The 13,172-nt window shown below is 38.3% G+C and overlaps 1 protein-coding gene across 5 annotated transcripts in view; it reads right to left on the bottom strand.

The window, feature by feature from the left end:
• The window catches only part of MFS17 (Major Facilitator Superfamily Transporter 17), a 160,454-nt gene that overhangs the window by 99,480 nt on the left and 47,802 nt on the right, over positions 1–13,172 (bottom strand). For 2 of the 5 annotated variants that reach the window (XM_070283829.1, XM_070283832.1), the window contains exons 4-5: positions 5,459–5,616; positions 5,274–5,392 (exon numbers count right to left, since the gene is read on the bottom strand). In XM_070283829.1, the coding sequence (XP_070139930.1) occupies positions 5,274–5,392; positions 5,459–5,616 (277 nt within the window). Of the gene's footprint in view, positions 1–4,321; positions 5,393–5,458; positions 5,617–7,696; positions 7,778–13,172 lie in introns of those variants that run through there. The other 3 variants (XM_041776521.2, XM_041776522.2, XM_041776519.2) reach the window with 3 other exon arrangements.

The following is a 13,172-nucleotide window of genomic DNA, read 5'->3' as shown; positions in this document are numbered from 1 at the left end:
TTGTTTACAAACAGCTGTCCAGTGTGAACAAAGAAAATAATTAAACGCCATAAAAAGTACATTTTCATGGCATTTCAGGATTTTCCTTAATTTGGTACAGAGTACTATGCTTAAAGTTAAATACATATAATACATAGAAGGGATAGAGTGGAAGAATCCGCATACACATGTATGTATGCAAGTTTGTGCGTGTTTTCCAGAACTTTTAAAATCAAAATGCGCAGGCATATAGACATACAGACATGCGTACAGCGTGTGCGTTCTTTTCCACATACACCGGGAAATTTCGCGGACAAGAATGCACTTGCTGTATGTATTTTATGCTGTATGAATATTTTAAAATAATTTGTTGCCAAATTTTCAGCAAAAGACCGAAAAATTACCGATTCATTGATCCATATGATCTGCAAAGATAATATGACAGACCAGCATGTAACCGAACGAGTTTTTCTTAAATCATTAAAAACAGATTTGTATTAAATAAAACCACTCAATGGTCTATACCATATTCTTCAAAATGTTGTTATTATTTTTCTATACCAAGGATCGTAAGTAAGAGTTGCTTGAGAACGGGTATAATATTTGTATTTTAAATTCGAGGATTTCTATTCACATTTTAAATTAAAAACAGTATATGTATTATGTCTCAAATGGCCCTTATTTGCTGTTAATGGTTGATAAAATCAAATATAACGATTTGTAGGCTCAAAATTTACCCAAATTTTCAGAAACAGGAAATCTTTATCCAAGTTTTGCTAAACATTAAAAGATATCGATATTTTTTATGATATTTTTAAATATTATCGAGTGATATTTTTATAACAGCAAATATCATCAATACGATATTTTCTTAAAACCAACAACCCTAGAAGTTTTATAGAACCCCCTTATAATGAAGGAAGTCAATTACAAAATATAAGTAGTTAATCTTTTATAAATCCATGTTTGTTTTACACAGTTTTGGGTTTTAGAGATTTCCTCTTGTTAGCATCCGATCAGTTTTGTTGGGAGGAATAAAGCATGATTCCTTCCAGGTAAGGGGGAAAAGGGAATTGCATAAATCGTCGGCACAATACCTAAGCGCACAGGACTCAGGTGCACCTGGCAATTTAACTGGCACGATGTAGATCTTAAGGAATAGAGATTTTGTCCTAGGACTACATTTTGTTTTTATTGGAACATGACGTAAAAATAAGTCTAATTTGAATCTGTTGAATTTGAACACATTCGGTGAAAAATTAATTCATGGCATTTTAAAAAACGATATCAGCCTTATCAGTGCATATGAAAATCGGACCAATTAAATTAGGATATAAAATTATTTAGCCATTCATTGTCAGTCTTGCGAAAACCGATGACTTTTTTGGCTGGTTGGTCAAATATATTCTATAAAGCAGTCCCAATGAGATAGCATTTCGTCATTTTCGTCTTTGGTTTTACACAAGTGCGATCAAGATGACTGTTTATGGGGAAGACAACGATTATGCCACGCTTTGGTTTATATTTAAAACGCAAGAATAGTTTAGTTAATATAAGCCGTGTTTTATTTCTGTGTTAATTTATTCGGAGCTGCAGACTGCACTATATGAAAGCTTCGCTTTAAAATATATACATACATACGTTTATGGTTTTACAAATGTAGTTTGGTTGAATAGATAACGTAGCTTTAGCGAGATAAGAAAGATCCAAAAAGAGAAACCTTAAGAGCGGGAAGGTGCAGTGGTACACCTATGCACGCATGAATAGGAGGCGCTGGCGGTCTGCTCCGAACAATGACTATATGCATTAGAATAATGCATCAGCTACTTCATTGCCGCGAAAACCGATAGATCTACATAACAGGTTGGCTGATAAGTCCCCGGTCTGACACATAGATGACGTCGCTAGTATTGAATGCATATTATTTTTATATAGTACTAACCTTTAAATGATTCGTCTCAAAATTTGACGTCTGTCAGTCAATTAGTTTGTGAGATAGAGCGTCTTTTGTGAAGCAACTTTTGTTATTGTGAAAAAATTTGAAAAAAAGGAATTTCGTGTTTTGATAAAATACTGTTTTCTGAAGGGAAAAAATACAGTGGAAGCGAAAACTTGGCTTGATAATAAGTTTCCGGAGTCTGCCGTAGGGAAATCAACAATAATTGATTGGTATGCAAAATTCAATCGTGGTGAAATGAGCACGGAGGACGGTGAACGCAGTGGACGCCCGAAAGAGGTGGTTACCGTCGAAAACATCAAAAAAATCCACAAAATGATTTTGAATGACCGTAAAATAAAGTTGATCGAGATAGCATAGGCCTTAAAGTATCAAAGGAACGTGTTGGTCATATCATTCATCAACATTTGGATATGCGGAAGCTCTGTGCAAAATGGGTGCCGCGCGAGCTCACATTTGACCAAAAACAACCGTGCCACAAGTCATTGAGAACGATGGCAAAAATTCATGAATTGGGCTTCGAATTGCTTCCACACCCACCGTATTCTCCAGATCTGGCCCCCAGCGACTTTTTCTTTTTCTCAGACCTCAAAAGGATGCCCGCAGGGAAAAAATTTGGCTGCAATGAAGAGGTGATCGCCGAAACTGAGGCCTATTTTGAGGCAAAACCGAAGGAGTACTACCAAAATGGTATCAAAAAATTGGAAGGTCTTTATAATCGTTGTATCGCTCTTGAAGGGAACTATGTTAAATAATAATAACGAATTTTGACAAAAAAATGTGTTTTTCTTTGTTAGACCGGGGACTTATCAGCCAACCTGTTAAAATATAGTAGACTAGAGGAACCGGCGAACTTTTTCTCGCCCCAATTTCACAACTTCATATAACCCCAGAGTAATAATAGAACACTGGTAATTTAAATTTGTTGTGAAATTTTTTTGACTTGAAATCAGTGGAGAGCGATCTGATAAACTATATTTTTTGTTTTGTTATCCGGTGCAAAAATAAATAATGATGACGGCTTCCCACACGCGAACAGGCTACGTATAGCTGGCCATTTGAAAAACATTTATATTCCAGATTTATCCCGCAGACTTCCAACGATTGGCCTTGCGATTTATTGATTGTCATGGTAAATGCCAATCGAACTGGGAACTGAATCCTCTTGAATTGGTTGGAAGATCTGTTGGAATAATCGGAATTCGTGGGATAAGAACTTCCTCTCCTTTAAATTTTCCCTTAATGATCGTCGCTTCATTAGTTTCTTAACGGACAACCGCGTACCGTTGCATAATCTCGGATGATTTAGATTCCGCAGCATTATAATAATTGATCCCACCTTCAGTTGCAAATTATGCGGCGGATTTCCTAACACATTCAGTGAGTTCAAAAATTCTGTCGGATAGTTGGTCGCTTCATCCTCGCCGGTCACGCTGTCAACGGATCTGTATGAATGCAGTTCTCCAGCGATTTGACTTTGAATAAGGAAATTCAAACTATCTACGTCCTTATTCTTCGCTGCTAGTATTGCCCGTTTACTAATCCAATCGAGATTTTATAATTTTGTGAACTCGCAAAAATTTGCTGGGAACGATATTAGTCCAGTCGAAACATCAACAGGAATTTCACCATTGCCGAGCGCCAGCAGTTGTCTCGAGAATTCAGCAGCGGATGGGTCATTCTGCACAGCGACTCTCATGTTCGTGGTCAATTTAAACTTCTTGACATATCGCCACAAAGAGAACGATTTTAGGCATGCATTAACTTCATCGGCAGCCGTAGATTTCGGTATGACGGGAAGCGTTTTACGAAAATCTCCGGACAGTAATATCAAAGCCCCACCAAATAGTTTCGAATCACCTCGTAAATCCTTCATCGTTCGGTCAACTGCCTGCATAGCTCGTTTATGCGCCATCGTGCATTCATCCCAAATGATGAATTTGCATTCTCGTATCAATTTTGCTGTCGCTGAATTCTTGCAAAATGCTTATATCTACACGATCGTTGGTATTAGAGCTAAATGGTTTAGTTGTTCGGTTTAAACTAGGGGTTTTCATATATATATTTCATATATGTACATATATGTATAAAGTAATATTAACAAGAAAGGAAGCTAACTTCGGCACGCCTAAGTTTGTATACCCTTGCAGTTTGCAATTGGATCATTAAGAATCATGTCTTTCTAGTTAAATTATTCGAAAAAAAAAATGAAAGGATATATATAAAAGTTGAATATTTATGCATAGCATATATTGTATCATGCTGTGGGACTAGTTTGTATAGAAACGAACCAACGGACGGACAGACAGACGGAAATGTCTATATATAAAAATATAATATTTAAATAAAGCTTAATAGTAAGAAAAACTCAGGCGTATACTTTACCTCTTGTGTCACAATAAATCCAGCAGTCAACGGAGAAATAAAAGACGCTGACATATGTATTGTTTGGCAAAAAGCTAGAACTGCAGCTGAATGTCCATAGTTTGGCGCTATATCAATTATATTAGCCATTGCTCCTGCATAGGATGCTGTTATAAATATAACCGCTATAAACCATACTGTTAACAATATGTGTACATTATCTATATGGCCGATGCAATATATTAATATTCCTGGAATAATTTGAGAAAGGGCTGTAAATACTTTTCTTACATTAGTAAGTCTTAAAACTTTGTATAATAACAATTTATCAGCAACATAACAGAAAAAAACCGATGAAATATAAGAGCCAATAAAAGGCATGCCGGAAAGAAATCCATTTGTCTCAAAATTAAACTTTAAAACGTTTCCCATAAATGTAGGCCCATTTACAATAAAAATATAATGAATAAATATTCGCCCGAATGTTGTAATAGCAATCGCCCAAGCTGGTAAGGAACGAAAAATCTGCAACCAAGGAACTTTTACTCGATTAAATTTTTTTACTTCATTGCTTACATTAAGCTCTATGTAATTCAACTCTTTTTTAGTTATACGTGGATGTTCACGAGGTGTATTGTATGCCAGAAAATACCATAATAAACACCACCCAATACCTAAAGTACCAGTTGTATAAAAAATATAGGGCCATCCGAATTCCGATAAAATAAATCCACACAACGGGTAGGTTAGACCAATACCTATACTAAAACCTTGAAAACTTGACATAAACCGTGATCGTTCTGTTAGCGGGATCCAATAGCCAACTATTGCATACATTGCAGGCCAAGTCAAGCCAGAGGCAAATCCCTGAATGGATCTAAGTACAATAACAGCTATGTAATGTAATTGTGCTGCTAACGGCATCAGAACACTACATAAAGCTGTTGCTAGCTGTGACCATCCAAATACGCACTTAGTTCCAAACATTTCTGTGGCCACTCCACCAGCCACCTGGGATAATACGTAACACCAATAGAAAGAGCTGATAATGACAGATTTGACTATAGATGTTTGGTCTTCAGTACCTCCAACCTAAAACATTTGAATATATAAATGTGAAAAATTTTATTAAAATTAAAATTTTTATTATAATATTACCAAAACTGGTTGCGGTCCGATTATAGACTGGTTGTGTGTTGAATTATCATTCGAAATCATTGCGACCAACGCAAAGTTCATATCATTTCGCATCATAAAAGAGACCAGAAAGCCAGACCACGACAAAAAATATAGCACTAAGCGAGCCGGAATTTTATCTGTAATTATATAATACAAAATTAATGTATTAAAATATAAGAAAATATTCTCTGTTGTATGGATATACTTCTAAACAAGAAAAAAGGCAAAACAAGAATCCGTTGATTAAGGGAAGACAATACTAAGGAAAACACTACAGCTTGAATTTCCCTTGACTTGTACCTCTGCTATAATACCGCCCAAAATGTGTTTTTAAAGCAGTAGCTTTATATTTCTAGATAGTCTTATTTTTTTATTTATTTTTATGTAATTTATTATTAAGAAATAGCAAATATCTGTCATTATAAAACTTTATCCTTACCTCTGACCGGATAAGAAGTGTTTTTTAATGATATGCTGCGACTCACATCAGGTGGCCAGAGGCAAGGATACGTGTCTTAAGATATTGTTTTCATTAAAATCTAAGGACATTTCAAAATACAACAAAATTACAGGTCGTTGTAGAGCGAACATAAAACCCAAATGACAAAATAATTTCAACAGTAACTGATGAATCACCAAATCAAGGCTTTGCTGAAATTAGTTATTTTTAAACGCAACTAACTTGAGGAGATTTATAGACGTTGACCTGCGTTTTCGAATAACTTGGGAATCGCACTAAGTTTTGCTATACCCCTATAGTTCAATATTAGATTTACTGCCCCTTTTGTGACGGGGAATAATAAAAGATTTTTTCCAAACTTCGGGGAAAAACGAATGCTGAAGTGATAACTAGTCTAGACAGTGGTCTACATAATGCGCTAGCACAATTTCTCAGAACACAGCTAGGTACCAAATCTGGACCAGAGGAGAAGGAAAGTTTGATTGTTCTGAGATTATAAAAAACATCATCTTCGCTGATTATAGGCGTATTAATGCAATTGGAGTGCGGAAGTGGAAAAGAATACTCTGAGCTAGTATAGAAATTAATTTTTTGGTAGTCCGGAAAAATTGTGCGAACAGGTTCATTGTGTAAAAAACTGAGTACATTATGACATAGAAACGCTTAACGATTAATGAGGGATCCTCTGTGGAGTTCAAGAAGGTCCAATCAGTTAAGTATAAGTGGTGGTTTATTTCTGTAAAATTAGCTTGGCAAACTCAGAGACAAAGATGAGGTCTAAGACATTATTATTACAGTTTCTAACGATATTTTATTGTCCCAATGAGATAATAAGACCATGAACTAAATCGTGGCATGAGGTTGGAAGAAGAACATTAGAATCAGGTAATGGAATCCAAGAAATAGAGGGCAGATTGAAATCACCCATGACAATAAGGTGGTCATTAACACCAAGGGAAGAATGAATTTCTTGAATTAAAGATAAATGCTGCAGATATATATCAGTGTCGGACCTGGGTGATATATACAAGCATGAAACATAGATATAATAATCGTGAACCTGTATAGGAACTCTAAAGTACAATCAGTGTCTATTTTAGAAATCGGAGAAGTTTGGATTTAACTGCAATGAGAATACCACCGCCAGTCCGCATTGGTCGATCACGTCTATAAAGAGTATAGTTCCCTGAAAAAATTTCACAGTCAGACACAGAGGAGGTGAGCCATGTTTCTGTAAAAACAATTACATTGGCATCGAAGGAGACACTATGGACGTGCAGTCTACTGAGTTTTACAAGTAAACTACGAACATTCTGATTGTTTTTTGTTTACGAGTTCGTGAACAATTGAAACAATCGGTACTAGAAACATTCAATTTGTTGCTCAAATGGGTTTTTACATCACTTTCGGAAGGACCTGAAATGAGGCGGGAAACAAAACTTAGCTTTTTAAGAGCAACAGTTTGCTAAACCTTCTGGAAACGATTTGACAAATCCTTGAAGCCTGCAGCCAACGACTGAAACTCCAGGTGAGTTTGCCTCCCAAAAACTTGTAGCACAGTTGCTGACTTGGTCGCCACTGAAGTTAAGGAGCTAAGCTATGACAAAAGCGGTCAGGCGAAAGGTATCCGGGCTATGATACCACAAATACAAGCATCATGGTGTCACCTATAGAATAAATAGAGTCTGGAACGAGATCAACGGAAGCACGCAGAAAAATACGCTAAAAAAATGTAAGGTAACCAAATAGCCATTTACCATTCATAAGCGGTTAAAGCTGGGGCTGATCCTAAATAAAATCTACTCCAGTGGCTCTTGTGACACCCCACTCACGTTCTTCTTCGGGGCACGACCATAAAAAATATAGAAATGGAATACGATTAAATAAATTAATTGATTGCTTGCCTGCATACTAAGTGGGTTAGGATTAAATTGTTTTGTTTATGAAAGCTATTTACGTTTAAGGTTACTGTGTTCAAATAGGTATATTCATAGAATGTTCTACAGTGGCGCAACACTAAAGGTTTATAGGGTACGTGAAAACTGACCACAGTTTAATGGTTAGCGAGGGAAGGTATGTTAATTATGAGAAGTTTACTAAAATAGAATTAAAACACATGGTTTATATCCCAGTTTAATAGGTCAAGCGTGTTAAGCGACCCGTGGCCTCTGACTATAAGGTTCTCACCTCTGAGGGGAATTTTGGCCGGTGCCACGGGAGCATTATAATCATCGGCAGAGCTGAATGTTAAAGCGCGGTATGACTAGAGGCAAAACACGTACTACATTATACTTACCCTACAAGAGAAGAATGTACGAGACGGAGTGTACCCCAGCCAGATGACATAGATGGCTCAAGGAAAAGCTGCACACTAGTGGCCAAATGCAAAGAGGCACTAAATAAACTCGGAGAAGACAACAGGGTACAAATAGCTTGCGTACCCGGACACAACAACATCCCCGGAAATCAGAAAGCTGACAAGTTGGTCAGGAAAAGGTCAGAGAAAAAGTCAATCAAAACAGACATAAAAGGTTCGCTGCACTCAGTCTAGTCGTGATCTCAAGGCCATTTCAAACGAATAGCCGGCGAGGAACTTAGTCCTTAAACACCGTAGCATCAATTGTACTGCCCGGCACTCAATTAACTTAGGGCGCGCCATTTGGAGTTCACCAGGTCGACTCAATAGGGGAAATGAAAAGATAGCCAATGACTGCCACTAAAGAAGCGACGCTGACTACAAACCAACAAGGGAGTGGAAGAAAACAGAGCTCAGCCCTGGTTACCTGAGTAATGTCAACACTGCATACATATATACCACAAGCCTACATACCTACCTAAAACCTGACTGCCAAGCAAGGTCTTTAAATTGCACGCAAAGCTTGTCGTCGCCCGCGTACCTTGAAGTTTGGCAGCCATTTGGGCAGCTCGTTAATAATAATGTAAACAATAAGGGACCCAAATGAAGACCTTGTGGGATGCCACAGTAACCCGAAAAACATAAGTTAAAAATATTAACCAAAAACTCCACTAAATTAAATATCTTACCAAACAGTAAATGGTTAAGAGGGTCAAAGCAAAGGCAATACAATTCTAAAAGATGCGTAACGCGATACGATTTTTTTTGCATAAGATTTGGCTTTTGAACTGGCTTCAGGCTCTCTTAAATTTTGTTCAAAAGCCAGCATAGAGAGCGCTCTAGAGCCAGCCGCTGTCTTGTACGCATTAAGTGACGCCGCCGAGTGTTAGTATGCAAACGGGACCCAAGAAGGCCAATTTCGCTATTAAATTTATTTTTGATTTTAACATTTATTTTATTTTATATACTTATCTATTATATAAAAATAAGTCGAGTTTTCTGCCGGGATCCTATAACTCCAGAACGCACGAACCGATTTTGCATTCGTTGGTAAGGTCTCGAAATTTGTGATTTTTGCAGTAAAGAAAATTTAAGAAAAATTGCAACAGAAAAGCGGGAAAGTCATTTTTGCATAAAGCGCCAACACTGACACATAGCATGCAATAATTCTCTACTCAGTTTATTTTATGACAAACCGAAATTGTGTTCAATTTTGAGAAAAATAAGTTATTCGTTTCATATTAGTGCAATTGGAAACCAGCATTTGTATTTAGGGTGGTAAGAGGAATTGTGTAATTATGTGTGAACATCGGTCTCCGCACAAGGCATGCATGCCAGCAACAAGTGTGTTCACAGAACTTAAGCGAGGAGAGACGAAATGTAGTAAGGGAAAATGCCCGATTGAGACAACGCGTAGGCACACGGAGATCAACTGGTGTGCAGCATCTAAGAGGATCCCAACCAGCGTGGCAGGTTCCTAACAGCAGCCTCCCCCGACATAGCCATCGACCTCAGGACAAATTTCAAGAATCCTGAGATAGAGTGCTAGAAAAGATTCGTTGTCCGAAGGTGTCGCGGGTGAGACCGTGCCCCCGGTGTTGCCCAGATCCGTTTTGTCCACTGGAGGGTCCCAACAATTGTCCTCTCAGAGCGCCAGTTCCCTACCAGGGTGTCAGGCCCGGACTACCGGCCGAAATTGGTAAGGCGGATAATCAGCCTGCCTTGAAAAAAACCCCTTATGGCAATACCACCAACGAGACAGTTTCATCTTTCAAAATAAATGTTCCTGAGGAATTCTTTGAGAAACTATGCTCTGTCCAAATCTGAACAAAGCATGTGATTGTCAAGGAATTCGAAGCAAAGAAAGAGAAAAAAAGGACAGTTGGAATTACTCTTCCTAGGCCCGATTTGACCAATGCGCCTTCTACGTCTTCCAATTCCGTCCAAAAAAACTAACAAACTTCCTTGGTATCTCCTATCAAAATGCTAGACTTTCGCAGTAAGCTTCCTAAATTGTACTATAATAGTGTCACATTTGCTTCCCAAGTGTTGTGTTTACAGAAACCTGGTTAAAGCCGGAGATTCTGAGCTCCGAAGTTTTTCAAGCTGTGTTCACAGTATAGCGGCTAGATCGGACTATCAGACATGTTCCTACATTCCTCCATTGTCGGAACTTCCTATTTATTGAAACCATATTTCCGCTATTCAGTTGGTCTCTAAAATAATTTCTGATAGGGACCACTTAATTAGTAGTACTTGGTGATTTTAACATCCCAGGGGCTATTTGGTCCCTAGATAATTCCATTAACCACAACACATCACAAAAAATGTGGTTTACCAAAGAGCAGCTCAATTAAACGGATAATTTGCCGAAGGTGGCGTAACGGAGTTCGCCGAACTTACTAGTTGATTTATAAATGTATTTTTTATAAGTTATGTATTTTAATATGTTAGGTTGGGTTAGGTTAAACCGCACGGCCTTCATGGGACCTCGCTTAGGCCCCATATCATAATAATATATAATTAATTTATATTCCAATTGAATTAGATAATTTTAAATACATACATATATAATTATGTATTCATAATATATCAACTATTTTTATTATTTAGCATACTTGTTTAATAACTTTTTTTTTATTAAATGTTAGAATAGATTGTAAAACTGAAAGTAACATATAAATATTAGGTTGTTTGGTAATATATACTATGAGATGCCAGGGCCATCGAGTATATACAGGGTTAATGGTGTCTTATTTACAATTTGTAAAATTTGTAATTGTCTAGCAGAGCTCTGCATTGAGTATGATCAGTCCGGATCGATCAACACACAACACACGATCACAACTCAACACATCGCATCGCCACAACATGTTCGATCAAGTTTCGCGCACAAATTCGTTCAGTTGGCTTGATTGCTCTTACTAATTCCAACTGATTTTTTGTACCGGTATCATGATCGGAAATGATTGTGCAGAAAATGAACAATCAAGCCAACTCATGTTGCACTTGATTTGATTGTGAATAAAGCAACCAGATCGAGAATCGCCTTAAGAAATGTGCACATAATTTATATAAATAATCTATACATTCCATTTTGTATGTTATCAGCAACACTCTTTAACGATTCGCTCTCCATAAATATGATAGTTAGGCCACCGATTATAGAAAATAAACTACAAATTATTAGCACGTGGGAGTTTGATCGAAAACCGGTATGACCGAACTGTATGATTGTGATCAGTTTGAATGGAAGCAGCAGTCTCGATCATTCTTTGTTGTTCTTACAACGTGTCCGATAAAAAACAATCATGCCGACCCAAGTGAAGAATGATCGGAACGCTCGGTTCGCTTGGAGCACGCTCGTTACCGATCATTCAATTTTGTTGATGCAAAGTTTTGCGTCACAAAAAAATCCAAGTCAATGATCGGGTATTATTGAAAAAATTTTGATCGCTGCAGCTCTCTGGTGTGTAGTTAAATAACGAAATATAATGTTGATTCTTTAAGAAATTTGGTTATTATTTTGACTTTTTTTTGTAGAGGGGTCACTTAAATAGTGTGTGGCGTTTATGTTTTCAAGGATGTTTTGTTTCATATGGTCAATAGTAGGGCAAGTTTAAGCTAAGATCGATAGTGACTGAAGTGTATGTATGGCAAAGTGGGCAGTTTCTGTTGTTGTATCTAGGTGATGCTTGTGTGTTAGGTTTGTATGGCCCAATCGTAATCGGGTAAACTTTACATGGTCGAGACGAGTTACTTCTTCTTGTGCTATCCTTGAGTACATCGATGTGAAAGAGTTGTTGGTAATTATGTTTTGGTACCAGGTATTGCATTTGATGAGTAGGATTTGTGTTTCTTGGTTTAGTTGGTGTTTTAGGAATTTGTTTGTCTTTTTTGCTATGGAGTCAACCGACTCCCCACAAAAAATTATATATATGTCTTTAAAATAGGGAACTTAAAATAAGCCAGTATATCGATGTAAATATTGTTTATGTAAGTTAGATTTAAGGGGTTATCCCCCCTTAACGATAGTTAGGATTTCCCATCACAACTGGGAGGCGTACGAGCTCCCATCACCATCGAATTTACACGGACACACACACACACCAGCACAACGACTAGAAATTTACCACGAAAAGCACACGATCGTGCAGACCAGCAGCCCCCGAAAATTGGCATGCGCCCAAAAGAAAGTGCGAGATGAAGCGATGACAGAAGCTTCTAGAAGCCAAAACTAAAGCCACGCGGAACTTCACGAAAAGAAGTTCATATCAGTTCCCAAGAAGAGTTTCCAGCACAGGGAAGGAGATTATTTTGCATAGGAAAGGGCGTTTGCCCCTCCGGGCAGTTACCAAGAGGAGTTACCGAGGAGAGTTTCTAAGACGAGGACGAGTACATGGGAGAAGATCATTTGCAAGGGGAGAGGGCGTTTGCCCCTCCGATCAGTTACCCAGACGAGTTACCAAGAAGAGGTTCTAAGCACCGGACAGAGATTATTTGCAAGTGGAGAGGGCGTTTGCCCCTCCGAGGAGTTTCGAAGATGAGTGGCCACGCGGCCAACCTTTGAGTGACGGAAGCACCGGACGAGCACCAACAGGCGTTTCACATAGACCCAGCCGTCGAGTGATCCTGGAGAAAACGGAGACTACGAGGAAAGAGAACCGGCCGTCGAGGTGGCGCCGGAGACAAGGAAACCAGGAGGATTTGGGAAACGGTCGTGCCGGCCAAGGACCAGCGGCGAAGCACCCACCTGTCCCCAGGTGTGTGTGTGCGGAAGTGAGACAGGTGAGTGTGATAAGTGAAACCGCAACGAGTGGCCAGCGAGTTGAACCCGGCCAAAATGGCCACGTGCACAAAAAATCTCGGCGGGCCTC

The sequence above is a fragment of the Drosophila kikkawai genome, chromosome 2L (assembly GCF_030179895.1).
Source record: "Drosophila kikkawai strain 14028-0561.14 chromosome 2L, DkikHiC1v2, whole genome shotgun sequence".
NCBI classification, from domain to species: domain Eukaryota; kingdom Metazoa; phylum Arthropoda; class Insecta; order Diptera; family Drosophilidae; genus Drosophila; species Drosophila kikkawai.
Note: the sequence above shows the minus strand (reverse complement) of the source record. Positions and strands in the feature narration are given on the sequence as shown.